The following is a 27,566-nucleotide window of genomic DNA, read 5'->3' on the forward strand; positions in this document are numbered from 1 at the left end:
GAAAAAGAAATAGTAAATAAGCAGTGTGGAGTTATAGAGAAAGCATGAGGTTTGGAATTAGATCTCCTGGGCTGCCAGCCCCCTAGTCATTTACAAGCTGTGTAATTTTGGGCAAGCTACTGAACATCTCTGAGCCTCAATTTCTTCATCTGTAAAATAGCAGTTTTAAGGATTAACTGCAGTGATGGTACAGTGCACCTCTCAAAGAGTAGGCCCTCAATAAAGAGAGGCTGTTATTGGTGTTATCATTGGTGTGGTGTGGAATCCGATCATCTGGGAAGGCTGAGCATAGTTGGGGTGGTCATCTTGGAGTGGACCCTGAAGGATGGGTGGCATTAAGAGAGAAGGAGGTTGATCGTCCAGGCCAAGGGATGGTACCAAAATGCTTTTGTAGAAAAGGGATTATTGTCAGATTATCCAAGGGAATTAGGCTTTGGGTACTTGAAGAGGGCTGACCCTTTAGGTATAATATCTGAAGCAGCAATATTCTAAAGAAAAATTCTCTGTTAAATAGTTTCTGGTAAAGCAGAGCCCATGAAAAAAACAGACTGCTAGGAACTCTTCTGTTTCATGTTCATTTTCCTCACAGGAGAGGGATCTACAGACAGAGGTCTGCATCGATAGACTGAGTTTCTAGTCTAAGAGAGGATGGCTCTGCCACTGTTTTCCTGGTTAACAACTTGTGCTGATAAGAGTAAAACTTGACGAAAACGCTGTGTGCTATTACAGCAAGTGTTGGTTCTGGATGTCCATCAGCTGGGTATTTTTATGTAATACCAAGCTGCCAGCTTTGCAGCCCTGAAGTTTGCAGCTTTATACCCAGATCCTATTTTTAAACACAGACGCACACACCCCAGTGCATGTAAGCAGTTCATTAGCATTTGTGGCCGGGGCAAATAGCTTCCTTGCTGAGCGGAAGAGAAACCTAACAGGTTTGTTATTTGTTTGTAACAAATGTATTCATTCCCTTTGCCCAAACCTGAATTATCTGTCCATGAAAGTTCTGTGTTTTTTTAAACTAAAATGGAAGAAAAATTAGAGAGGGTAGAAAAATGACTGCCTGTCAGCATATTTAGAGGTTTTTTCGGCTTCCGGGGGAAAAAAGGGCAGGACTTAAAATCCTGTGTGTGGTTTGAGGACAGACTGAGGCATGTATTTTGATTTGAGGATCAAAACTGAATCTTAACTCATAAACCTTTTATACTTTATTTTTTAAAAGTTTAATTTTGCTTAAATGCAGATGAAACATTTTGTTCAGTTTCAGGGATTTATGAATGTGCATGCCTATCTAACAATCCTAAGGTACAGATTACTGTAACTGTACCTCTCTTGTCTATATAGTCACTTACCAAAGAAACAATCATCATTCACCTGGATGTTGTACTCCTTGCCAGTGTTGAGGCTTCCCTGGGGCGTCTGGTTTGTATGTTTGTTTGCATGACCTCTATCTAGCTTAGCCAGTTTTTCACAGGCCTCAGTAGCCAGCAGGCAGACTCTCATTTATTTAAATAAATAGCATTATAAACAAATATGTGTTGAATGCCCACTAAGTGCCACACACTAAGAGGTACGGATAAAACTGCATACACATTTTCCTGCCTTAAAGGATCTAATAGTAAACAAGCCATGATAACACATTGAAGGAAGTCCTGCAGTAGGGAAAGGACTAGTTGCCAAAAGAATTCTGCAAGATGCCCGGCAGCAAAGATTTCCCACAGGAAGTAATAAGCTGAGTCTTGAAGAGCAAGTAGGGCTTAGGGTGGTGAAGAGTCCAGGGAAGAACATTCTAGGTAGAAAGAACACATGGAAGGGCTTGGGTGAGAAAGTATTTGGTACAGTGACAGCATGGCAAGGTTCTCCAGGGAAGGTGCTAGGCACCACAGGGCTGGGTCAGTTTAGGTCATACAGACACATGGGAGCATACTTCTGCTTCCTGATAGGAGCCAGGGGAATCTTCTCACACGGTCTTGCATGGGTGGGACACTTGATAAATAAAAACAAACTGGCTCCATTACCTCACAATTAACATACAAAACATATTCATGCTTAAAAAAAAATAAAGTCCGTATTTTCAGAAAGCCGTTGATACCAAGAAAGACTGCATCTCAAGCTGCTGGAGGCTGGATCTCACAGGAGTCACTTCTGGAGAAATACACTCTTAATAGATATTTTAGAAAGAAACTATATTCACAACCATAGAGAATGACTGCCTTCTGAGAACAAAGAGAACAGAAGCTTTTACTTAACATTGTATCACTAACTCTTTCCCTATCGCGTACAATCAAGAAAATGCTAAGAAAAAAAAAAAAAAAAGGAAAAGTCTTCGTAGATCATTGTTTGGAAACCTACTTAGGCATCTCCTTGGGAACTGATAAACTACAGATTCACTTGTCACTAAGGAGAACCAAATTTTTCAGGCCTCCTGAAAGAGAACGGCAAACACTGTTTCCCTTTCACGAAGACTGTTTATAGAATTAAGCTAGGTGTTCTTTGCTACCACCTTCCAGGAATGGTAGGGAGTCTGATGAATGATGAGATTTTGTACATGATCTACTGATGGAAGTTCCTATAGAAAATAATACAGATCAAAAGCTTATATAATACATAAAAATTAAAAATTAGTTTCAAACAAGGTCTGGAACATCTGAGGCAATACAGAATCATAAGAACATACAGTTCTCAACCAAATAAACTATCACTGGGTTTTATGACAAGTTGTTTTTCTACGAGAATGGCTTATTCCTCATGTTTGATTTCATTTATACTCTTTTTGTGTCAATCTGTTTCCTGTATTCTGTAATGAAATGGTCTTTTGTTGAAACTGAAAAATAAATTATGAGCAGGTGTGTGTACTAATCTTTAGTTTCCAAATCTTAGTTGTAGAAAAAATGGACAATGTTACAGGTGGCATGGAGACATCTCGCCAAACCTATGATGACAAGCTCACAGCAGTGGAAAGCGACCTGAAAAAATTAGGTAATCTGCAACAAGAATGACCCATTAAACTAAATCCTCTAATTCTACATTAAAAGACCATAGCTCTTTAGAATGACATTGCTATAAACTCACATCCACCCAGAAGGACATTAATTTTTGTGTTGTGCATTGAGTTTTTCCTCACAATTTAATTTAAAGGCGTCTACGTTTTAAAGTTACAGAGCAATCTTAGAGTTGGATTCTCCCCACCCCCAAAAACTACTCCATATGCCAGTTAAAACCTGAAAGACCAGGCACGCCTGGGTGGCTCAGTCAGCTAAGCATCCAACATCAGCTCAGGTCATGATCTCACAGTTCATGAGTTCAGGGCCCACGTCAGGCTCTGTGCTGACAGCTAAGAGCCTGGAGTCTGCTTTGGATTTTGTTTCCCTCTCTCTCTGCTCCTCCCCTGCTTGTGCTCACTTGCGCACACGCGCTCTCTCTCTCTCTCTCTCTCTCTCTCTCTCTCTCTCTCAAAAATAAATAAGCATTTGAAAATCTGAAGACTGGGGCGCCGGGGTGGCTCAGTCAGTTAAGTGTCCTACTTCAGCTCAGGTCATGACCTCACAGCTCGTGAGTTCAAGCCCCGCATCGGGCTCTGTGCCGACAGCTCGGAGCCTGGAGCCTGCTTCGGATTCTGTGTCCCTCTCTCGCTCTGCCCCTCCCCTGCTCATGCTCTGTCTATCTCTCCCTCTCTCTCAAAAATAAATAAACATTAAAAAAAAATGCTTATAAAAATCTGAAGACCAATCCTGATCAAAAAGTACCACAAATACACTTTAATAAAAACTCTTTTATAAAATTTCCAGTCAATTCCTATTTGAAATATTCTAAACTGCATTGAAGAATTATGAAAATTAATTTTTTTAAATGAAAGATTCCAGTTGTATCCTTGAATTTTTGTTTCCATTTTTTTGGAAGGAATTAATGGTAAATTTAATAAACAGTTTATTGCCTTCTTGACACCCTGCCCAGTGCTCTAGAATCTGGTAGAATTCCCCTCCTTCTTTGAGAAAAGCATTTAACAAAGTTAGTACCCTTTCCACTTTTCCAGGACCCAGTTTTAATAGACATGTGGGTTTTACTAACGTAGACCATTCTGCATATATCACAGATTTTATATCTGAAATACGCAGTGCATACCAATTAAGTCTCTTTGGGATCTTTGACCTCATGTGAACATTTCTTCATATCACTAAGTAACAAAACATGTCTTATTCCAGGGGACCAAACTGGGAAGAAAGCTATAAGCACCAACTCAGAACTCTCTACCTTCAGATCAGACATACTGGATCTTCGTCAGCAGCTTCGTGAGATTACAGAGAAAACCAGCAAGAACAAAGACACGCTGGAGAAGTTACAGGCAAGTGGGGATGCGCTGGTGGACAGGCAGAGTCACCTGAAGGAAACTTTGGAGAATAACTCTTTCCTCATCACCACTGTAAACAAAACCCTCCAAGCGTATAATGGCTATGTCACCAATCTACAGCAAGACACCAGCGTGCTGCAGGGCAATCTGCAGAGCCAAATGTACTCTCATAACGTGGTTATTATGAACCTCAACAACCTGAACCTGACCCAGGTGCAGCAGAGGAACCTCATCACTAATCTGCAGCGGTCTGTGGATGACACGAGCCAGGCCATCCAGCGAATCAAGAACGACTTCCAAAATCTGCAGCAGGTTTTCCTTCAAGCCAAGAAGGACACTGATTGGCTGAAGGAGAAAGTGCAGAGTTTACAGACGCTGGCTGCCAATAACTCTGCCTTGGCCAAAGCTAACAACGACACCCTGGAGGATATGAACAGCCAGCTCAGTTCATTCACAGGTCAGATGGACAACATCACCACAGCCTCACAAGCCAATGAGCAGAACCTGAAAGACCTGCAGGACGTACACAAGGATGCGGAGAACAGAACAGCCATGAAGTTCAGCCAGTTGGAGGAACGCTTCCAGCTCTTTGAGACGGATATTGTGAACATCATTAGCAACATCAGTTACACTGCCCACTACCTGCGGACGCTGACCAGCAATCTGAATGAAGTCAGGACGACTTGCACAGATACGCTGACCAAACACACAGATGACCTGACCTCCTTGAATAACACACTGGCCAACATCCGTTTGGATTCTGTTTCTCTCAGGATGCAACAAGACATGATGAGGTCAAGGTTAGATACTGAAGTAGCCAACTTATCAGTAATTATGGAAGAAATGAAGCTGGTAGACTCCAAGCATGGTCAGCTCATCAAGAATTTTACAATACTACAAGGTAAGTGAAAATTCCGAATTTACTTGTGTTAGTTATTAATTGCTATATAACAACGACCCTAAAAGCTGGCAACTTAAAACAATAAACACTTGCTATCTCACCATTTCTGTAGGTTAGGAATTCAGGAGTGGCTTAGCTGGGTGATTCTCACTCAGTATCTTTCATAAGGTTATGTCAAAATATTGGCAAGGGCTGCAGTCATCTCAAAACCTTAACTGGGGCTGAGAATCTGCTTTCAAGATGACTCACGTACATGGTTTTTGGCAGGAGGCCTCAGTTCCTCACAACGTGAAGTTGCTTGAGTGTTCTCACAATATGGCAGCTGGCTGCCTCCAGAGCAGGTGATCCAAGAGAAAGCACAAAGAGAAGTCACATGCCTTTTATGACCTAGCCTCAGAAGTCACATACCATCACTTCCACCATAATCTGATAAATCACTAAGTCCAACCTGGGGAGATTAAGCTCCACATCTTGAAAAGAGTTTTAACTATGAACTTGTGGTCAGTGGTCAAAGACAGTCCATTAAATATTTGTTGAATTTGGACTTTGTCAGTGCCTAGCTCTTTCAAGTCTTTATAAATTGGGCTCCTTTGAAAGCAAGATTAATTTTTTTAGGTCACAGAGATTCCTAATTTTTTGAAGTTTATTTATTTTTAGAGAGAGAGAGAAAGAGAGTGTGTGTGTGTGTGCGCGCGTGCGCACAAACATGACGGGAGGGGCAGAGAATCCCAAGCGGGCCCTGTGCTATCATTGCAGAGCTTGATGCGGGGCTGTATCTCATGAACTATGAGATCATGACCTGACCCAAAATCAAGAGTCAAATGCTTAAATAACTGAGCCACCCAGGCACCTCAGAGATTCCTATTCCTAAGTGTCATGAGCAGATGGATGGATGGCCATCCCAGTAACCATAAGTCCACAGAGAAGAGAAAGAATGTGACTTGCATATACAATCTGAGTTTTACTTTCATCCAGGTCATCCATGTAAATTGAAAATATTTGGCTCAAATTAAGTCTCCTTCTGAGATTTGCAGCAACCATATAATAATAGTATTTTTTAGTCATAAACTATCTTCACAGGTTTTAAGTTGAAAGTACTATGTGAAAGATGCTGTGCTGAGCCCTCTGAGGTATGCAGAGAAGCCCAGGTGGTCTCTGCCCTCAGGTAGCTCAAATGAATAGAAGGTCAGGGGCGCCTGGGCGGCTGGTCGGTTAAGTGTCCAACTTTGGCTCAAGTCACAGTCTCATGGTTCGAGACTTCAAGCCCCGCATCAGGCTTTCTGCTGACAGTGTGGAGTCCATTTCTGATCCTCTGTCTCACTCTGTCTCTGCCCCTCCCTCACTCATGCTCGCTCTCTCAAAAATAAGTAAACCTTTAAAAAAAAAAAATCAAGAGATTTAGAGTATCAGGAGACTACCTGTTAAGCAAAATAATCCTGATTTTCAAAAAGAGGATATAGGTGGATTCTACACACTGTGTAGAATGGGAATTTGTCTTCAAGCCTGAGAAGAGGATAATTTGTGAACCTTCAGGAAAGCAGCAGTCATCATAAGGAGTTCATTAAGAAAGCAGGTGATGGGGCGCCTGGGTGGCTCGGTCGGTTGAGCGTCCGACTTCGGCTCAGGTCATGATCTCACGGTCTGTGAGTTCGAGCCCCACGTCGGGCTCTGTGCTGACAGCTCAGAGCCTGGAGCCTGTTTCAGATTCTGTGTCTCCCTCTGTCTCTGCCCCTCCCCTCTTCACGCTCTGTCTCTCTCTGTCTCAAAAATAAAAATAAATGTTAAAAAAAATTTTAAAAAAAAAAAAAAGAAGAAAGCAGGTGAACCTAAACTTATTTCTGCATATTAACAGAGTTATTCGATTGTTTAAACTAGGAGAATGAAAAATAGCATATCTGGATTTTACCAAGGCATTTGTCACTAGTGTTGTTAAGAACAAGATGGTAAAAATAGCTACTGGATTATAGCACAGTTATATGGGTTTATGGGTTACGTTGGTTTTCTGTGCTATGTAACAAATTACAAACTCAGCAGCTTAAGACAACACCTATTTCTTTCTTTTTTTTAGTTTATTTTTTATTTTGAGAGAGAGCAAGCAGGGCAGGGGCAGAGGGAGAGATAGAATCTGAAGCGGGCTCCATGCTGTCAGCAAAGAACCTGACAAGGGTTTGAACTCAAAACTATGAGATCGTGAACTGAGCTGAAATCAAGAGTTGGATGCTTAACTGACTGAGCCACCCAGGTGACACCCATTTCTTATATCACAATATCTGTGGGTTAGGAGTCTGGGCAAGGCTTGGGTCCTCTGCTTAGGGTCTCTCACCAGGGTGCAGTGTTACTGAGGGGCTGAGGTTTCATCAGAGGCTTGACTGGGGAAAGATCCATTTCCACGCTCCCTCAGGTGCTTGACAGAATTCATGTCCTTGCAAATGTGAGATTGAGGTTCCTGGGGGATTTCGGGGGAGTAAGGGGTACTGGCCTAGAGACCACCTACAGTTCCTTGCCATGTGACCATCTGACAACACTGCAGCTTCTTCAGAGCTGGCAAGGGAGTCTCTAGCTCCAGTCTGCTGAGACTGTGTTATGTAACGTCATCTCATCTAATGTAAGTCAAGGGGGTGACATGCCATCATCTTTGCCATGTTCTGTTGGTTAGAAGCAAGTCACAGGTTCTACACTCAAGGGGAAGGGATTACACGAGGGTATGAGTCATTGGAGATGACCCTAGGGTGTGTCTACCACAGAATGGGTCTAAAGAATGGTAGTTAATGAGCCCCTGTGAGGCTGGCAGCAAGTCTGGATGGCAGATGGCAGGGGCCCATTCAACAGCTTTGTCCGTGACTAGCATGAGGATATGGATGACCTGGTAATCCAATACTTGTATGACATGAAACTATATATACTAGCCCATGGATGACAGAATCATAATCCAAAATGACCTGGAGAGGCTAGAATAATAAAAAGATACCAACAAATGAAGGAGATAGGGAATACATGTAAAATCCTGCTGGTAGGTGGAAAAAAACAAATAGAACAATGTTGATGGGAGAGCATGGCTTAAAGAAGTATGCATGAAAAGCATGGTGGTTTTAGTTGATTGTAAGCAAGTCACTGTGTCTGCCAGTGAATCTAATGTGATCTTTGACTATATCAATAGAAATATGTCCAAAATGAAGGAGGTGATATCTTACTCCATTCAGTGTGGCAAGACTATCCCTGGAGGATAGTGTGTACTTTGGAGGGGTCCCTTTCAAGAGGGGCATTCACAGAGCAGCATGTTCAGAAAAATTTGCCCAGGATTATGCAGTCTAGATGTGCTCAAGGAAAGATTGAAGGACCTGGGAACTTTAACCTGTAGGAGAGACTGCTTAGTGGGAGACAAGGCTGCTATCTATAGCTATTTAAAGACTGTCACATGGAAGAGATTTTAAATGACATCTGAGGAAGGTGAAACAAAGACTAATGAGTATTCATTAATAGAAAACATTTTGGTTTTATATGATGTTGCTTATAAAAATTGGCATTGCCTATAAATATAATGGCTTCCCTGAGAAATATGGATGTCCCAACTGGGGGATGGACAGTTGCAGGGACACTGTGGGTGTAAGTCATACTCTGAATAAGGGACAGGTTTTCAAATGATAGAAAAGGTATTAGGGGACTAGTTTTTCCCTGTTTTTTCTCAAATTCAGAATGAGGGCATATCTCAATAGATAATGCAACCACATGAAATAAGAGCTTGCTAAATTTCTCTGGGCATTGTAAAACCTTAGAAAATCCTATTGTAGTTTTCTGGCCATTTTCCAGCTATAAGTTTTATGGTTTTATTATTCCATTAGTCCAATTGCTAGCTTGTCTTCTACAAGTAAACTTTTAACATATTTAGTGTGTATAGACAGTGTGACTTGTCAGCTAGGGAAGTGTGTGAAAAGCTTATAGTTGAACATTGAGACCCTGGCTTTAAATTAATGTTTCCATTATTGTGATTATTTTTATTGGCTAATGTTGAATGTGAGTATACTGAGTGCTTTGCACAAACTCTGTAGGATAGGAACTTATAAGATCATAACCAGTTTACAGATGAGGAAACTAAGGTTTAGAGAGGTGTTTAAGGAAACTGCTCAAATTTACAGATGGTAAATAGCTAAATAGTATCAAGTCCAGGCTTCCTGGTGCCAGAGCCCATGCTGCCAACCCTGTCAGTAATTGCTGAAAGTGAGTGACCCTCCTCTACAGTCCCCAGCTGCCCCTGAAGTAGTCTGTGAGGGCAGGGAGCTGGGATTTCGTTCTAAGTGCGACAGGGAGGTTTTAAGCAAGGTGGTGACATGGTCTGATTTATATTTTTAAAAGGTCATTCTGGGTGCAGGGTCAGGGGGTGAGGTGGGAGAAGAATAGATTACAGGGGAGCAAGCAGGGTGATGGGGGTCCAGTGAGGAGCTATGGGCCAGATATGAGTGACGTGGATATAAGAGAAATGGGTCTCATCATTGAGGAGGAGTCTTGTAGGCAGACTCAAGGGCAGCCTTACCCTTCCGTGGTCAACAGGGCCCTGCTGTAGAAGCCCTGACTGGCTTCCTCTGGCTGTACTCTGCCGAGGGGGAGGAGTCTACAGGTTCAAGGGGCTGCGAGTATTCAGAGCTCACATCAACCTGTTCTTGACCCCATTTGATGCCCAAGACCCTAGAATTTCCTACGCAAAGTGTCCGAAGCCCAGAGGAGCAGCCGTGAGGCATGGTGTGTTGTAGGGGTGGTGGTGGAGGGGTGTGGACAGAAACTGAACACAGGGTCAGGGGCCAGTGTATGTGGCTAGATGAGGCTGATGGGTGGATTGGCTGTGAGGGTGAGGGAAAGAGAGGAGCAGGATGTCTCCTTAGTTTTTAGCTGAAGCAAGTAGGTAGATGGACAGACTGGGGAGGTTCAGGTTGAGAGGCCCGTTTAGACATATTAAGTGGAACATATCTGTTAGAATGAGGTTTCTGACTCCGTGCTTCTGAAACACCTGAGATCCTGGTTTCTAAATGATTTTTTCCTTTTCACATATGCCTTTCCTATATTACTTTTATCCTTGGTCTTTTTATTACCTGCACTTTCTGTGAGGTAAATGAAACTTCTCAGGCCAAACAAACTGCCCCCATTCTATTCCATCTGTTCAACTTCCTCCAGAACGGGAATGCTCATGAGGTGTTCCCACGGAAGAAGAGACTGGGGACAGAGCTCCATTTCCCCTTGCACTTCTCCAGTGCCTTTCCTCTGTCCCTCCCAGCAAATCTTGTTCCTGAGGATGAGGGAAAGATGAGATAAAGTAGGATGGAGCAGGATTGGATTAACTTTGGGTTATGTTGGGCTTGCCTCTGCAAGATTCAGAATACCCTGATGCTTCCTGGGAAATCCTTTGGACTCGCACTTAATGAGCCCTCACGCATATGGTACATGCCGTTCAGTCACAGGAGACATTGGCCTCATTGCGAAGTAGAAGCTGAAGCTGCCTGCTTGCACTGAAGCTAGGTGATAACTGGAAATAGATTTTAAACCCCATGTTGAATCCCAGCAACAATGATCTCTTTATCCATAAACCAAAAATACTTTATTAGAAAAGCCTTGTTTTTGTTACAAATAATGTAAATATCTTTATGCTCATTGTGTATGTGGAGGACTTCACTCGTCATAACATCACAGTGCACTCTCGGGTAGGAAGCAAAGAATGCAAGGTGCACCTTCCTAGCACAATCAGAGTGCTCCCTTCCTTTGTTCTTGTGAGAGAGGCAACAGATTTAGTGGGTAAGAACAAGAGCTCTGGAAATAGACCTGAACACAAATACCAAGTTCCTCATCCTCTCCCTGCCTCAGTTTCCTATTCTGTATCTACCTTTAGAGTTATGAGAACTTCATGAGATAATGTCAGTAAAGCTCTTTGTACAGTGCCTAGCAGGCAGTTGGCTAATATTCATACTCAAATGTGAGTAAGTTCAGTGCCTACCCAGGATTTCTGCTGCAGCCCCAGCTGCTACGTCACAGTGCCAAACGACAGCTTTGTGTGCTCAAGGAATAAAATTGTACAGACGGGGTCAGTGTTGATTTGGTTCCAAAAGTACTTACTGCTGGCAGCCCAGTGCCTAGCCTTGGAGAGGACTCAGAGTCAGGTGCTGCTGACAGCTAGCTTTCACTCACTTTCCAGTCCATTGTCTGCAGTGTGCCAGTCATACTGCTAAGCACTTGGTTAATTTGTCTGTTTTCCTTGTTCCATCTCTTTAAGGTAGGAATTACCAGCATTTCGCATTTGCAGGGCTGGGAACCATGGCACAGAGCCTGAGTAACTTATCCAAGGTCAAGGAGCTAGTAATGTCAGAGAGTACTAACCCTGGATCTAATTCCCAAACTGATGCTTCCACATGAGCCCCTGCTGGTATGCAACGATGTAAGAGAAAAGATGGCATGTTTGGGAAGTTGAAATGTGGAAGTGTTTGTTTTCAGGAGAACAGTCGGTTGAGGTGTAAGAGATTGACATTTGAGCTGGACCTTGACAGATACGTAGGAAGGCTGAATGGATCAGGCAGGAGGCCTCAATTTCTCTCATTGCCAACTGCCATTCTTGTCATGCTTCCTCAAAGAAGACTGCTTGTCTGAGGACCTTTGAGAGCAGGCATTTGAGGGCATAGAAACAGAACTGTGGCCAGTTGGTGAGAAATGGTGGTTTAAATATACCCTGTGGACAAGGGTATATTTGTGGAGAGGGAGCTTCCGTGGCTTTCCAGAAGCCTGTCTTAAACATGAGGTTAAGAATCAAATTATTTTTCAAAATTATTGCCAAATAATATCTTTTAAATTTCCTCAAACAAGTACTTTTAAAGCACGTCAGTGAGAACAAACTGAGGGTTGATGGGGGGTGGGGGAAAGTGGGTGATGGGCATTGAGGAGGGCACCTATTGGGATGAGCACTGGGTGTTGTATGGAAACCAACTGGAAAATAAATTTCATATTTTAAAAAAAATGAGAAGAAAAAATGTCTCAGATTATACGACTAGTTTTCTCTATCTTCTAACCTTACCACTAGAGGTTCTAAAATGAAGTCTCCAAAATCTTGCAGGGCAGTAAGAATTGAAGTGGTTTCTCTACTTTCTGCTTTATTGGAAAACAAATTGGAAACTTCTTTCAGGGGTAGGACACAGGGCTGGTCCTCCTCAGGGCCTGCAGTTTGGTTTCCAAACCAGAAACAGCAAAGTGATGTAAATTTACTCTGTCTTCTTTAAACTGTTTTGGGGCGCCTGGGTGGCTCAGTCGGTTGAGCGGCCGACTTCGGCTCAGGTCATGATCTCGCGGTCTGTGAGTTCGAGCCCCGCGTCGGGCTCTATGCTGACAGCTCAGAGCCTGGAACCTGTTTCAGAGTCTGTGTCTCCCTCTCTCTGACCCTCCCCCGTTCATGCTCTGTCTCTCTCTGTCTCAAAAATGAATAAACATTAAAAAAAAAAAATTTAAACTGTTTAGAGGATTCAGGTGTTCAAGGCTCCCAATTCTGGAGGGTGGGGAACAGGGAGGATGTTTTGCTGGCAGTAAAACACAGGCTGCTCAAAGATCTGGTCTAGGTCATATTCAGGCATTTCTGGAGCTTGCAATGGCTTTACCAGCAACCTGGGTATTCTGGCATTTCAGAATCTTGAGCCAGGGAGCCACTCACTTGGTCTTGAAAGCAAATTTCAAATTTGCTTCTGAAGGGGGACATCACATCTGCCTCCATATGTAGCATTTACCACATTCTCGACTCTGAACACAAGTTGTTACTGCCCAAGCTCATAAATAATCCTGGGTCATTTATCTCACTGTTGCGGTTTTAAGGCACTAGGGGTGACTTGTCTTTTATTTCATCTTCTTTTCATTTCAGCAGCTGCCCAATTAAAGATTCAAGTAAGACCTAAAAGCTTGGGATCGTCCAGATATTAATATTTGATGCTAGTATCCCAGGTCCTAGAAGAAGATATACCCCTGGAATTAATAATCTATTTTTTACGGGTAGCCAGTATGGCTATTTTACAGGTGGCCAGTGGTTTTAGCTTTTTTTCCTCAGTAATTTTTAAAAAGAAACAAGTTGTAAATTTCTAGTTCTTAGTGAGCAAAGTACGGTCTTACTGAATACTTAAGTATATGAATGAATCCTCTTACATATGGGACACATAGAGTACATTTTTACTTAGCTCAGCATTGGAAGGTAGAGTGCCAGCTTCCTGCTCTAGTGTCATGATGGTTTTCTCCCAAGGCTGGGGCAGCCATGGATGAAGAAATCGATAACCCTGTGCTTGTCAGGAGTTTATCCACAGTCATTGATATTCAACCTTGTCTTATTAAGAGAGATGTAGCAATTCCTGTAAAAAATTCAGTTTTCATTCTAATCCAGCTGGGAAATGCATCACAAATAAGATTTTCAAGGTGCCTAGGTGGCTCAGTTAAGCATCCAACTCTTGATCTTGGCTCAGGTCATGTTCTCACGGTTTCATGAAGTCAAGCTCCACATCAGGCTCTGTGCTGACAGCATGGAGCCTGCTTGGGCCTCTCTCTCCCTCTCTCTCTGCCCCTCCCCCACTCTCTCTCTCAAATAAATTAAAAATAAAATTAAAAAATTTGGAGGTGCCTGGGTGCTTCAGGTGGTTGAGCATCCGACTTTAGCTCAGGTCATGATCTCAAGGTTCATGGGTTCAAGCCCCATGTCAGACTCTTTGCTGACAGCTCGGAGCCTGGAGCCTGTTTCGGATTCTGTGGCTTCCTCTCTCTCTCTGTCCCTCCCCCATTCATGCTCTGTCTCTCTCAAAAATAAATATTTTTAAAAAAGAGATTTTCGACCTTTATATCAGAGGCAAAACCTTGCATATTGACATCTTTTCCCTTCCTTCCCAAGATCTGGAAGTTAGCACCTGCTGATATTTTGCACTGACTATGGGATCCATGTTTGATGCCATTCTTAAAATAAGCCACAACTTTTGTGTGGAGTGAGTGGGGACATCTGAGAAGCACTTCAGTTCAGAGGGAAATAGCTAAACACCATAATAAACCCACCCAACCTCAGAGAGAAATAAGATTAATGAAAAGCTGTCATCCTACGTAAGGAAGGTCTCGGATTCATACCCGGAGAGGAGTAGAGAGTTGTGTGTCTTCGGAGTTCTGTTAGAAACAAGAGGAAGGTGTTCTGGAAGAAATATAACTCCCTGTCATGTCAGGAAGACAAGTCCCAGAACAGTCACTATTCCATGGGCATGGGTAAACCCATTTCCCATAACCTGCAAGTATAGTACCAAACCCAGTTGTGAGTGATTGAGAAACACTGATTGTTGGCAAAACCCATAAGGAGAATAAGGAATACAAAATAAGGAGAATAAGGAGAACAAAGAGTCTAAAGCACTTGAATTTCCCCCCCCCCCCAAAAACCTCTTCATTATTTGGATTTCTAAAGTCTAAACATAGACCATAAAAAGAAACAGGTGGGAAGAAAAGCTACTTTTATTTTTGCTATTATTCTAACTAAATTAGAATTTTGTTGTTGTTGTCTTGGCCTATTTGTCAGTATTGTTCCGCTAGAACCTTCCATAATACTACATCCATTATGGAGGAATGAATGCACACACCACCATCCCCACTATTAATCTCTAGGGCACTATTTCTCAACCACACAAAGGAACTAAGATACTTTTTTACAGAAGATCGATTTGACAATGAAAATCCACTTTCTCTATCTTTACTAATACATTCCAAGAGCCTCCTCAGCTTAAAAAGAAAAAAAAAAAAACACCTCAGATTGCAGATGAAGAGACTACTGGATCAATTCTTAAATGTGTGTAGAGTCAAGAAAGATCTCCCCAGGACCATTCCGTAGCAGCAGCCAGGAGCATCCTGATACATAGACTGAGTGGAGCTTTACTTCTTAGAAAGGTAAGGGGCACCAAGCAAATCGCTGCTCCCCCCAAAATCTCTCCCTTCTGGTCTCTCCTGGGGCCCAAACTATTGGCATCAGCATGCTAGGCATTTAGATCTGTGATGCACATTGGTTTGATAAACACTGTCTGAATAAGGACTATACACCAGACACTGCTAGCTGCTAGATGGAAAAGTGTTCTCAAAGAACAAACAAGTACTAAAAGATTAGAGAAAGAGGAAAAACTTCCACCTGGGAGGATTACGTGGTAGGTGGATGACAGTTCTCCAGATGGATATGAGCAGAGGCAATTTTAAGAGAAGAGATATGCAGAAGTGCAGAGGAGGATGGACTAAAGACATGTTAGACCAGGTCATGAAAACCCTGATTTAATACCACATGACCGGGTAGTGGGGACAAAATATTTTAGGGCAAGTGGAGATCAGAGCTGTGGGACAAATGTGGGCAAGATACAGAGTGGAATGAATGGAGAGGAATCAAAGGTAGGAAGAGCAGTTACTATAGAGGATACTATAAAAATCTGCCAAAAAGAGAACCCCCACACTGGGTCATGATGAAGGACAGAGGGAAGAGGTGGTTGTGATGATGTAGGATGAGGGATGATGGAAGAAGGGCATAAACAATAAAGAGGTGATAAGGTCAGTTTTAGATATGTCAGGTTGGAGGTGCTGGCAGGACATCCCAGAGATAATGGACGGTCCAACTATGAGATGGAAATAAGGGCCAGGAGAACTAGTGATGGAGAGCAGCCAATAGGAGCTGGTGGGCAAAAGTCAGTGAGTTGGGTTCGGAGAGAAAATTCTTCATTACAAAGTCTTCTCAAGCAGATGAGAAAGACCCCTAGAAAGGGTTCTCAAAAAAAACACACTGAAGCTAGTCCTAACCATTAGCATGAACTCTCTTACAGCTTGGTAGTAGGTCTGCCAGTCAATCCAGGGCAACATCATGAGTACCTTAAATGAGGAAAGCTGAGTCCAGAGCCAAGGTTCTTGCTACGGGAGAACAGAGATGGGTGGGCTAGTTAGGGCCATGGATAATATGAGGGTACAGTGGACATCCATCAAGACCTAGAGAGGGGAGTGGGGCAGAGAGACGCCCCCTCCCCATTGAGGCAGGAAGGCCTGCTTCAGTGTTCTGTCCTGATGAGCTGGTGGGGGAGGAGTGGGGTAAGGGGATCAAGAAAAACATAGGGTGGGAGGCCTATCTACTCTCCCTCTCCCCAGCACTTCTGCCCATCCAGCCTGAAAGGCTTTCCACTTCTATGGAAAGAGCGAGTGTGGATCTCCTTTACTTATTCACATAGAGAACAATGAGATCTCAGACACTCAAAAGTTCCGGGGAGTAGAATATTTGAGAATAGTGTCCTCCTAGATACAGTCATTGCAACGAGAAGACAGGAATTACCATTCCAGCTCCACCACTAGACTGTAACTGTTCATGTCTCATTCTCCTGGATAGATCTGTCTTAAGGAGCTAGCATGGAATAAGAGCTTGGTGTCTCTGGCCCTACACGTCCTCAAATGTACTCTGGGAATAGAATCTCATAGATACAGTTCAGATAACATAATGTATGTGAAACTAGCTCAAAAACTGTCAAGTCACCATATAAATCCTGGTTGTGGTATGTTTGTGTGCAGTTCCCCGTCACCTCTAAGAATTTACAGAAAACAAAACAATCCCAGGTTGTGTGAGCATCTCTAGGATGACAAGGGATGAGCAGGTATTTGCCTTCTTCCTTTGGGGGAAAAATGTTGTTTTTCCTCTCCCTTGCCCAATTAGATGGTCGCCTATTTTTTTCCGTAGCCCACAGCCCTATTTGCATTAGACTAACAAACTGGGGAAAATGACACTTAGCCCAGCTCGTAGAACACTTTCCCCCAGAGACCCTCTGAGCTGTTCCACAGGTGAGCAAGGCTCAGCCTCAAGGGCAGCAGCATCCCTGCAGCACTGGCAGAGGGGCCAGGAGGGCGGGAGTGAGGTGTCAGAGGAGAGGCTGCCACTTGGTGAGGATGAATTAGCAGAATGGTGCTTCTCAACATTGGATGGGATATTTCATTCACTCTATGAAAAGAAGAGGAAATAGTAGGAGAGAATCCCCATCCCAACTTGCACTGCTTTTCTCCTGGTGATGGAACAGTCCCAGATGATTAAGGGAGCCCAGGTGAATGGTGTGAGTCACTGCTGTGGTTGTTGGCGTGAAGCTGTCCCTCCCCCTAAAACATCAGTGGATACCGGAGGGTTGTGTGCCATTAAGATATATTCTAAATGCAGGGCGCTTGGGTGACTCAGTCGGTCGGGCATCCGACTTTAGCTCAGGTCATGATCTCATGGTTCATGGGTTTGAGCCCCGCGTCGGGCTCTGGGCTGACAGCATGGAGCTTGCTTGGGATTCTCTCTCTCCCTGTCTCTCTGCCCCTCCCCTGTGCGCTTGCTTGCTCTCTCTCAAAAACAGGGGAAAAAAAAAAAACATTAAAAAAAAATATATTCTAAATGCTTGGAGCAGAAAGGGTGAGCTTAGTTAAGAAACCTTTTTGTTTGAAAAAAAATACCATCGACAACAGTATAGTGAAACAAGCAGTCCTTTAATGAATATATTTTATATGTCTAGATTTTTTTTAATTAGATATTTTATAAGATAAATTCTTCACTATCACTCACAATGGATTTTTGTTCATGCCATGTACATTTTTTTTATGTTTTAGGTCCTCCTGGCCCCAGGGGTCCAAAAGGCGACAGAGGACAGCAGGGACCCCCTGGTCCCACTGGCAACAAAGGACAAAAAGGAGAGAAGGGAGAGCCTGGTCCACCCGGCCCCGCTGGTGAGAGGGGCCCAATTGGGCCAGTTGGCCCCCCTGGAGAGCGTGGCGGCAAAGGCTCCAAAGGCTTGCAGGGCCCCAAAGGCTCCCGTGGATCCCCTGGGAAGCCTGGCCCTCAGGGCCCCAGTGGAGACCCAGGCCCCGCAGGCCCACCAGGCAAGGATGGACTTCCTGGCCCTCAGGGCCCTCCTGGCTTCCAGGGATTGCAGGGCACCGTGGGAGAGCCGGGGGTGCCTGGACCTCGGGGGCTGCCAGGCTTGCCTGGGGTGCCAGGCATGCCAGGCCCGAAGGGCCCCCCTGGCCCCCCAGGCCCATCAGGGGCAGCGATGCCCCTGGCCCTACAGAATGAGCCAACCTCTGCACCTGAGGCCAATGGTAAGTCTGAGCCCTCCCTCACAACCAGGGTCAAGGGCACTGTGTGGGGTTGTGCCCAGCCCCCAGCATGCAGCCCATATGCCACCCACACCCCACTTCTCTTGGCATTGAAGGCACCACGTGGGCAGGCATGGACCCCGTTGCTCTCACAGGCCTCTGCACCAGGCAGTGTCACTCAGGCACATGTGTTTCTCTCTAAACACTATCAGATTCTCTAGCACTTGTTTGTGTAGCTAAGTCAAGCCCTCGGACAAATGCGTCCCCAGACATTTCCTTTGTGACAGTCTGAGGCTGGCTACCCCCCACCCATTTTGTTCTCATTTTATGCCCTTCAATCTGGGGGACAGACATCCCTCAGTAACTATGTAGATGGAATTTTGTTACTAAAGCCCAGATTTCATTGTTTCGAGAAGGTGTTATGGTGCTTCTAGTTTTTTATAATTCTTAAATTTGCTTACTAAATTTTGATAACTTGGCAAAACCCTCAGTGTTTGGTTATCAACCAAGCCTGTTTTTCTCTCCTTTGAATCACACCCAGTTCCACCTGATTTCCTTAAGCACGACTCTGGTCATCCTTGTAGCTCCACGAGCCCAGCTTTGGTTCTGGGTGCTCCCATCTAGTTACTGATTAGTTCCATGTGACTCCAGACTGATGTGGAACATCTGCATCTGCATTGCCTTTTGTTGTTGTTTCTGTCACTATAAATACTAATCCAGACACAGAGGAACTAAGACCCAGCAAAAATGATTTTCCAGGCTACGTAGTTTTGACTACTGTGTGCTCTGTGGCCTGCCCTCCTGGACCAGTCTTAGCTCCCAAGGTGTCTGTCAAGGGCAGTCACAGGCTTACACACAGACGCTGGAACTGCTCACTCCTGGCCTGTGAGGGAAGTGAGGCCAAAGCCATGGCCTCTGACATATAACTGAAGAAAGGCATAGCGCTTCGTGTGTGTGTTTGTGTTTTCATTAATATTTTTTAAATTTTTTTTTAATGTTCATTCATTTTTTGAGAGACAGAGACAGAGCATGAGCCAGGGAGGGGCAGAGGGGGAGGGAGACACAGAATCCAAAGCAGGCTCCAGGCTCTGAGCTGTCAGCACAGAGCCCAAAGCGGGGCTTGAACTCAGGACCTGCAAGGTCATGACCCAAGCTGAAATTGGCCACTTAACTGACTGAGCCACCCAGGCGCCCCTAATTAATAATCTTAAACATTTGCATTCCTAGGCTGCCCACCTCACTGGAAGAACTTCACAGACAAATGCTACTATTTTTCGGTTGAGAAAGACATTTTCGAGGATGCAAAACTTTTCTGTGAAGACAAGTCTTCACATCTTGTTTTCATAAACACAAGAGAGGAACAGGTATGTTTGCAGCATACTTGGAGAAAACTATAATTTAAGGATAGTTTACATCTGGAAATTGCATGCTTACTGGGGATTCGAAGATATCAAGAATCTATAGTCACATAAACACAGAAGGCCGCATTCTGGAGATTTGGGCTTTATCCAGTGACAAGAAGCATTCATGGCACGGGAATTCTGTCCTCTTGCTTCTTACCTGGAAGATACTGCGTTATTAAGCCGGAGATCTGTGGCTCCCCCCAAACCCCGCCTCTGGTGGCTGTCAAAAGAGCCGTAATGTGGAAAAGAAGCCTGCAGGCTGGCATCAAACACCTGTGGAGAGAGAAACAAAGGGGCATGAACACTGTAGGGGTGGGTGCAAGGGACCAGATCTGTGGCTTCAGCAGGGTCAGGAAGAGCAGAGAAGACCACGGGGTAGAGCCCATACATAACGATGTTGACTACTCCCTAGGCCCCTACTGTGTGCCAGGCACGGTACAAGGCATTTCTCCTTTACACCTCACAACAACCTTAGAACCTAGGGGTATTATTATCCCCTTTTTACAGATAAGAAAACTGAGGCCCCACAAGGTTCAATGGCTTTATTTATGGGATTAAAAAGTAATGCAGAGCTGAGACTGAAACTGAGGTCCCTCTAGCAACCATGCCAATGGGCTTTGGTGCCACACTGTTCCAATGGCCTCCTTCCTTTTCCCTAAGTACCTCCAGCAGACACAACCCTGAAAACAGATGTTTCCTGCAATAACTGGCCAGGAATGAGCATCCAGTCAGGTGCCTGGGCTTTAGACTGTGTAGACTTGGGTGTAATCTCAGCCCAGCCACTTACTATCTTGGTTACATAGGTTGCTGTGAAGGCTTAAAGACATGTGGCATGTGACACACTGGACGTGGGACGTGGCCAAAGGAAGAGCTCAATAATGCCACGGTTGTTAGTAGTATTAGAACATGGGAGCGACGGCTGATGGAGAGGGATGGAGCCTGGTGGGATTCATTGAGTTGTCTGGGTGATTTACAAGAGGAAAAGCGTCCCATAAACGTTACTTACAAACTTATAAGAGGAGAAAGTGTCAAAGCCCCAAAACACTGCAAAACAAAACAGGTGCAGTAAAAAAGAGCAGAAGCATGTATGTGCTCTAACAAACATCCTCTTTTAAATGTCCTTTTTTCCCCCAAATGCCGCAGGGGACAGGGGAATTCCCCCAGGTATGTGTGACCCCAAAATAATAACACATTGTCACTGTTTTGTTTTTCAGCAATGGATAAAAAAGCAGATAGTAGGAAGAGACAGCCACTGGATCGGCCTCACAGATTCGGAGCATGAAAATGAATGGAAGTGGCTGGATGGGACGTCTCCGGAGTACAAGTGAGTGCTCAGAGCCTTCCAGATCCCTGGGAAGACTTGGGATGCTCTTGTTTTTCACCTTTTGCCTGACCCCCTGTAGTTTCTTCTTTAACCACCGATGCCCCAGATGCCCCTCACACTGAGGCTTCTGGTACAAGTGTTGTGTCTTTCCACGTGTGCTTGAGAATCACTGTGCTATAACATAAGGTTCCTTTTTCTTTTCATGGAGTGAATTTTTTTCATTTATATGGGGGAAAAAAAATCAGAGACTCATAAAAGCTCACAGTATGGGACTTGGACTGAGGTGTTCTCCTTAAATGGTGCTCTGAAGGATAAGGAAGCCCAGACTACTTCAGGCACGATCAGAACTTGCCCCAGCCCTGTTCCTGACAAGAGCTGGGAGTTCCCTTGAGGATAACACCATCACTGCCCCTGACCCCAGCGGGGCTTCTGGCCAGAGTATGATTATGAACTACAAGTTTATGACAGGTGCACCGTGAACAAAGGTGTGTGTTGTAAGTCCAGTGTGACCTGAGTTCTGTAAAGGCAACGACAAAGAATGGAAGCCCTTTATAAAACCTGCTCAGACTCCCAGGCTCATGGGGACTTCTGTGCCCCTAATTCAATCCCGGGCTGTAATGTCAGCTCCTTCCCTAATCCTGCCCAAGGGTCATATGGTGGCTGAATTGTACCAATCTGAATTTCGCTTCTTCCAACTCCTGTCTTGCCTCTAATGGATGTGAAAATAGGCAACAAGCTGCACCACATGGAGCAGAATTTATGCAAACTCACTTCCGAATAACCAACCTTTCCTGTGCTGGAGAAGAGAAGGCAGACCTGCAGAGGCTCAAGCAGGCGTGGTTTGGAGACAGCAGTGACCATGGCACCCAGGAAGGAGACAGTGAGGTGTTTCAGGACTAAGATGGTGTCGGAGGTATTGAGGCCGAGCCTGTAGCTGTCAAGGAGGAGAAGCAGGGGCCAGAGGCGGTGGAGAAGCCAGTGAGAGTTTTTAAAATGTTTCTGTGTGCCTGTGCACAGGTAGACAGACAGGCAGCTTAGCTTTGTACTTTTAAATCTTCCATGGGACCAGGATTAGAGGATATAGGTAGAAACCTGAGTAAGGCCATTTCTTTACAAAACAGTGACCAAACATCAAAATGGAACATGAGAAGGTTTTAGGTCTGCTCCAAAGGCGAGCCTCACAGTGCCCACAGGGCAATTGGCTTTCTGCCTGCTGGCCTGACAGATATCCTGTCGGCTCCCTCTGCACCTGTCCTTGGGGGAGAGGAAGCTATGCCACACCCTGGCGCTCGGGGAATTGGCTGACAGCCCACCCTGAGCACCCAGCGTGGCAGAGATGTACTCAGGAGACGCGAAACAGTTGGGAGGGTTGGCGGTGGAGATGGAAGGCATCTCCCTTTAGAGGATAAAGCATAAATCTTGTCTTCAACAGACAGGAGTGCCAGGATCTTTTGTTTTTTTTTAAGGGTGGGCAAAGTTAGGGGCGCCTGGGTGGCTCAGTCAGTTAAGCATCTGACCTCAGCTCAGGTCATGATCTTGGGGTTCGTGAGTTTGAGCCCCACATTGAGCCCTGTGCTGACAGCTTGGAGCCTGGAGCCTGCTTCAGATTCTGTGTCTCCCTCTCTCTCTGTCCCTCCCCTGCTCACACTCTCTCTCTCTCAAAAATAAATAAACATTACAAAGGGTGGGGCAAGCTTTAAAAAAATCAGCCTTCTCCACTTTCCTCACAGCTATAAGTGCATAAAAGGTCTGGGTTAGACTCACTGAGAAATTCAATCTTAAGCCTTCCTCCAAGAAAAAAACTAGATTGGCCCATATGGGATGGATTGAGCTGAAGCATTATTGTCTGCGCCAACTCTCCCAAAGGAGAACTTTTCTCCTCTTCCCTGGGCTCCAGCAGGAATTTGGTGACGGGGAGGAGAGCACCAGTGTCAGTACCTGGGACCTGAGAGGGATTAGATGATCAGACGCCTTGCTGGGAACTCCTCCCCAGCCACAGCCACCCTGGAGCCTCCTGAGAGCCTTGGCTTCTGACCCTAACCACAGCACACACTGCACTTCTCGTTTTCCACCCAGAGGAACACATATGTAGTATGTGAAAAGTCCCCAGGATCAAGTTTTAAAAGCAAGAATAAATTAGGCAGACATATTATGAGGCCTCAATAATGGAAGGCTAATTTAATTTGACATAGAATAATAAACACTGCTCAAACTAGAAAAAGAGCCAATGCAGTGAGGTCTGGGTTCCAGGGTTTGACGTGGCATTCGTAGCTGCCAGTTACTCCACCATGTGAAATCTCACGTCTTCACCTGGCAGTGAGTATTACAGAAGGACCTATGTTGGCATTGTGAAAATTAAATGAGATTATGTATATAAAGCATTTAGTTCAGTGCTTGGTTCATGGGAAGTACTCAAGAAATGTCACCTACTAGTATCAGTATTATCACTATTATTGTCATAATTCCAACTATCTTCATACCAGTCAGTAATTGCAGAATAACACTACCTAGCATTTATGTATTTTACCGTATCCTTACTCAGATGCCACACATAGTTATCTCACTCAGATCCCATACCAAGGTTGTGAAGGCACAACCTTGTGCCTTGCCCAGGCTGCAGAAGAATCGATCATGTTTCCTAGATGTCCTCTTACCATTTTCCTCCAACACACACAGCTTCACACCCACCCACACCCTCACTCTCACAGCCCTTTTGAAATTGTTTCAGGTGTTTGTGGTACTGTTGAAGTGGAAATAGACAAGAGATAAAAGGTTCTCCCTGCCTGTTGCCTACCCCCCCCCCCACCTCCATTTTTATGCTGAGACCTAGTTGACAAAGACTGCTGGAAAAAAAAAAACAGACAAAAAGCAAGGGTAATAACATGGAATGGATGCTAGATGCCAAAGGGTTGGGTCATACACACACCTGCATTAAGATTTATTTCTAATAAAAGATACGACCTGCCTCAATCTGTGGTGGCTCAGGATGCTGCCCAGGACAGTTTCCCAGATGCTTTGGGTCCACACTCATATATAATTCCAAGGGAAAGAATGGAGGGCTGAAATACGTTGCCAACATTTTATTTGCCACTTAAGGACATGTTTTTTAAAAATTGCATATCAACAAATCTTGGTATTAAAAAACCAAGTCTATAGTCCTTTCCAAGAAGACACTTGGCCATGTCTCTCTCTCTCTCTCTCTCACACACACACACACACACACACACACACACACACAGTTGTCCTTTTCATTTCACCACAGAACTGTGAAAACTTCTTTCCTGGCCAGCATCAAACCCTGACTGGAGATTGGAATCCAGGGGCCCATAGTCCTATGTCAACATTCAGTGAATTATCCTGGTGAGTCCACTGTGAGCCAGCCTCTGTGCTGGCCTAGAGGATCTTTTCCAGAGTACAGAGGCAACAGTGAGTGAGACATGCTGCTGCTCATGTAAAAAAAAGTCTGATTTCCAGGACCATGTCCCAATCAAGAAAATAGACACACCAACCCTAAATGTGGACACAGCAAAGAGTGGGGCTTCAAAGGAGATTTCAACATTCTCCTTATAGTAATTGATAGAGCAAATAAGTAGAAAAATCAGTAGGGATACGATGGACACTGTTAACTAACTTGACTTAATTGATGTTTATGGACTGTTTCACCCAAGAGCTGTAAATGCACTCTTCTCAAGCACATTCGGTACATTCACCAAGATAAACTATATGCTGGGCCATCACACAAGTCTCAATAAATTTAAAAAGAACTGAAATTATACAGAGTATGTTCTCTGACCAAAATTAAATTAGAAATCACAACAAAAAAGATATCTGCAATATTGTCAAATATTTGTAAATTAAAGAACACACATCTTAATAACCCATGGATCAAAGAAGAAATCAGAGAGGAAACTTGCAAATGTTTCAAAGAAAATGAAAATATAACATATCAAAGTTTATACAGTTAAAACAGTGTTTAGACTCCTCTAAAGTACTTATGTTTTTTTAAAAAGTTTTTTATTTTTTTTAATGTTTATTTTTGAGAGAGAAGGAGCATGTGCGTGAACTGTGTTGGAGCAGAGAGAGGGAGACAGGATCCAAAGCGGGGTCTGCTCTGAAAGCAGACAGCCTGATGTGGGGCTCAAACTCACCAACCGTGAGATCATGACCTGAGCTGAGCCAGGTCATAATCAACTGAGCCACCCAGCAGCCCTTGAAAAAAGTTTTTAATTTGAAAATCCATGATCTAAGCTTCCACTTTATGTGGGTAGAAGAAAAGCAAGTCAATCCCAAAATAAGTAGAAGGAAGGAAACAATAATGACTGGAAAGCAGTGAAACAGAACACAGACACATGAAAGAAAGGATCAGTGAGCCTAGGAACACATCAAAGCTGATCTTTCTACTCTGGATGTAATACATGCAAGTACGTTGTTTGGCAGAGATCATCACTGTTTACAGAGGCTGCCTGGTACGAGTGCAGGAATCAGACACAAGTGGCATGTAGGCTCTGCCCACTGACTTGGCCCAGAGCACAACCGAAAGGGAGCCTTGTAAGGCCTTTTCCAGCCCACTCTGCTTGCTGTTGCCCACCTTACTTAGATCACCAAAGATGTATCTTCCTGAGGGTTTCCCAAAACACACTTGAAGTTCCTCTATTCCTCTTGTCCACTTCTTAGTCCCCTGAGCAGAACCTCATTTGGTGGGAATATGCTGTTATGTGTAACACTCTCATCTCTGCATTGCAAAGATAAAACCTGGGTTGCCTCTGTCCATGTAGACTGTTCCGTTATAATATTACGTATTGTGTTTTTAGACTGTAGAGCCATAGAATGGTGGAGACCAGAAGGGAACCTTCAGAGTCATCTAATTCACTAAAAACTCACTCTGGTTGACGCTTCATGTTTCTGTCAGAGTGGCATTGGCTCAGGCCACCAGAGAGAAACCTATATAGACCCTGGTATCGGGAGAACATTCTACAGCAAAGTAATACTTCTCACTACTAAGATTTTCCTGTTTTGAGGCCAGGCTCTTACCAGCAGAAGTTTCTTGGCCATGAGGCCTCAGCCAGTCTTGTGGTTGATGAGAAAGTACTAAGTCGTGAGGTTGGAAGGGGCTATTCCCAAGATTGAGACTTTGTGCTCTGCCACCATTAGGAAAAACCAAAACCCTGGGTGAGGGAGTTCACACCCACTAGCTGGTGTGCTTGTGTGTTTCCAGCTGACAAGAGCAGTGAGTCCAAGTGCTTCCAAGGTCCCTGGAGTACTTAGAGAATGCTGTCCAGGTACAAATGTGTGTTGGGATATGTGTTATAATATGGGATTCAGGGATTTGGGGCCCATGCTTCAGCCATCTTCTTTCCAGAATCTACCTGTAAAGGAAGTTAAGGCGCGGTGTAACCTGAAATTCTTCTCTAAACTATATACACTCTCTTTATCTGACATGTTCTATTCTGTTTAATAACAAGTATGCAGGCTCGGGGGTTTTGCTACAAATCACTCCATGTGATTTTGGCTTTTCCAAAGATATGTTTTGAGACTGGGTGCAAGACAAATTGCCCCCTGGAGCCTGGCTTCAGGTTACCCCACCGCCCATCCACACTAGTATCACCTAAGTCACACACTCATACCCACAGAACTGCATCCTACTTCTAGTCCCAAAGGAAAAACTTGAGTACCATATGCAGAGAATTCCAATGACTTAAAAAATAATGGAGAATGGTGATAAAGGTTATCTCTTTTTTGTATTTTTTTTAAGTTTATTTTGAGAGAGAGTGTGAGCGAGCACACAAGCGGGGGAGGGGCAGAGAGGAGAGAGGGCATCCCAATCAGGCACCATCGGCACAGAGCCTGATGTGGGGCTTGAACTCAGGAACCAAACCATGAGATCATGACCTGAGCCAAGATCAAGAGTCAGAGGCTCAACCAACTGCGCCACCCAGGCACCCTGATAAAGGCTGTCTCTTATCTTTAACTTATCTTTTGGTCTAGTCTATAAATCCCTTTTATCTATTTAACTTGAAGTAAATGCAAGGGAAAAATACTAAGCAGGTCTTCTTTCAGAACTCCTATTTATACAACTTCCCAATTAACTGAGATAAAGAATATCAAATGTCCCATCATTATACATTCAGGAATTACAGACCTCAAATTCTATAAACAAAATTGGAATAAAACCCCTTCATGTTACTGACAGAAATTAACCAAATGTACACCAACAGGATCAAACTGCTCAGGCATTGTTGACATTGCTGAAGGGTCCTACAGGGTGGATGGAAATATACAAAAAAAGCAGACGTGAAAGTAAACTATTTTTCCTTCTAACTTCATCTGTCTTTGGCCCGGTCACCACGGCAGTCTGAGATTTTTAATTCACTTGTTTGTTGCCTATTACATAAGTTCTCCGAGGGAGGGAATTCTCCCTAACCCTAACCCAACCCTAACCCACATGCTGTGCTGCCATCATGTAGCATCATCCCGGGCACATAGTAGGTA

At 44.2% G+C, this 27,566-nt stretch overlaps 1 protein-coding gene across 2 annotated transcripts in view; it reads left to right on the forward strand.

Annotated features, from left to right (window-relative positions):
* The window catches only part of COLEC12 (collectin subfamily member 12), a 194,998-nt gene that overhangs the window by 149,983 nt on the left and 17,449 nt on the right, over nucleotides 1-27,566 (forward strand). Inside the window, exons 4-8 of one of the 2 annotated variants that reach the window (XM_053902482.1) lie at nucleotides 2,878-2,976; nucleotides 4,200-5,246; nucleotides 17,865-18,353; nucleotides 19,578-19,714; nucleotides 20,968-21,077. In XM_053902482.1, the coding sequence (XP_053758457.1) occupies nucleotides 2,878-2,976; nucleotides 4,200-5,246; nucleotides 17,865-18,353; nucleotides 19,578-19,714; nucleotides 20,968-21,077 (1,882 nt within the window). The remainder of the gene's footprint in view (nucleotides 1-2,877; nucleotides 2,977-4,199; nucleotides 5,247-17,864; nucleotides 18,354-19,577; nucleotides 19,715-20,967; nucleotides 21,078-27,566) is intronic. The other variant, XM_053902483.1, reaches the window with a different exon arrangement.

The sequence above is a fragment of the Panthera pardus genome, unplaced genomic scaffold (genome assembly GCF_024362965.1).
Source record: "Panthera pardus isolate Hobbes unplaced genomic scaffold, ASM2436296v1 HiC_scaffold_15, whole genome shotgun sequence".
NCBI lineage: Eukaryota > Metazoa > Chordata > Mammalia > Carnivora > Felidae > Panthera > Panthera pardus.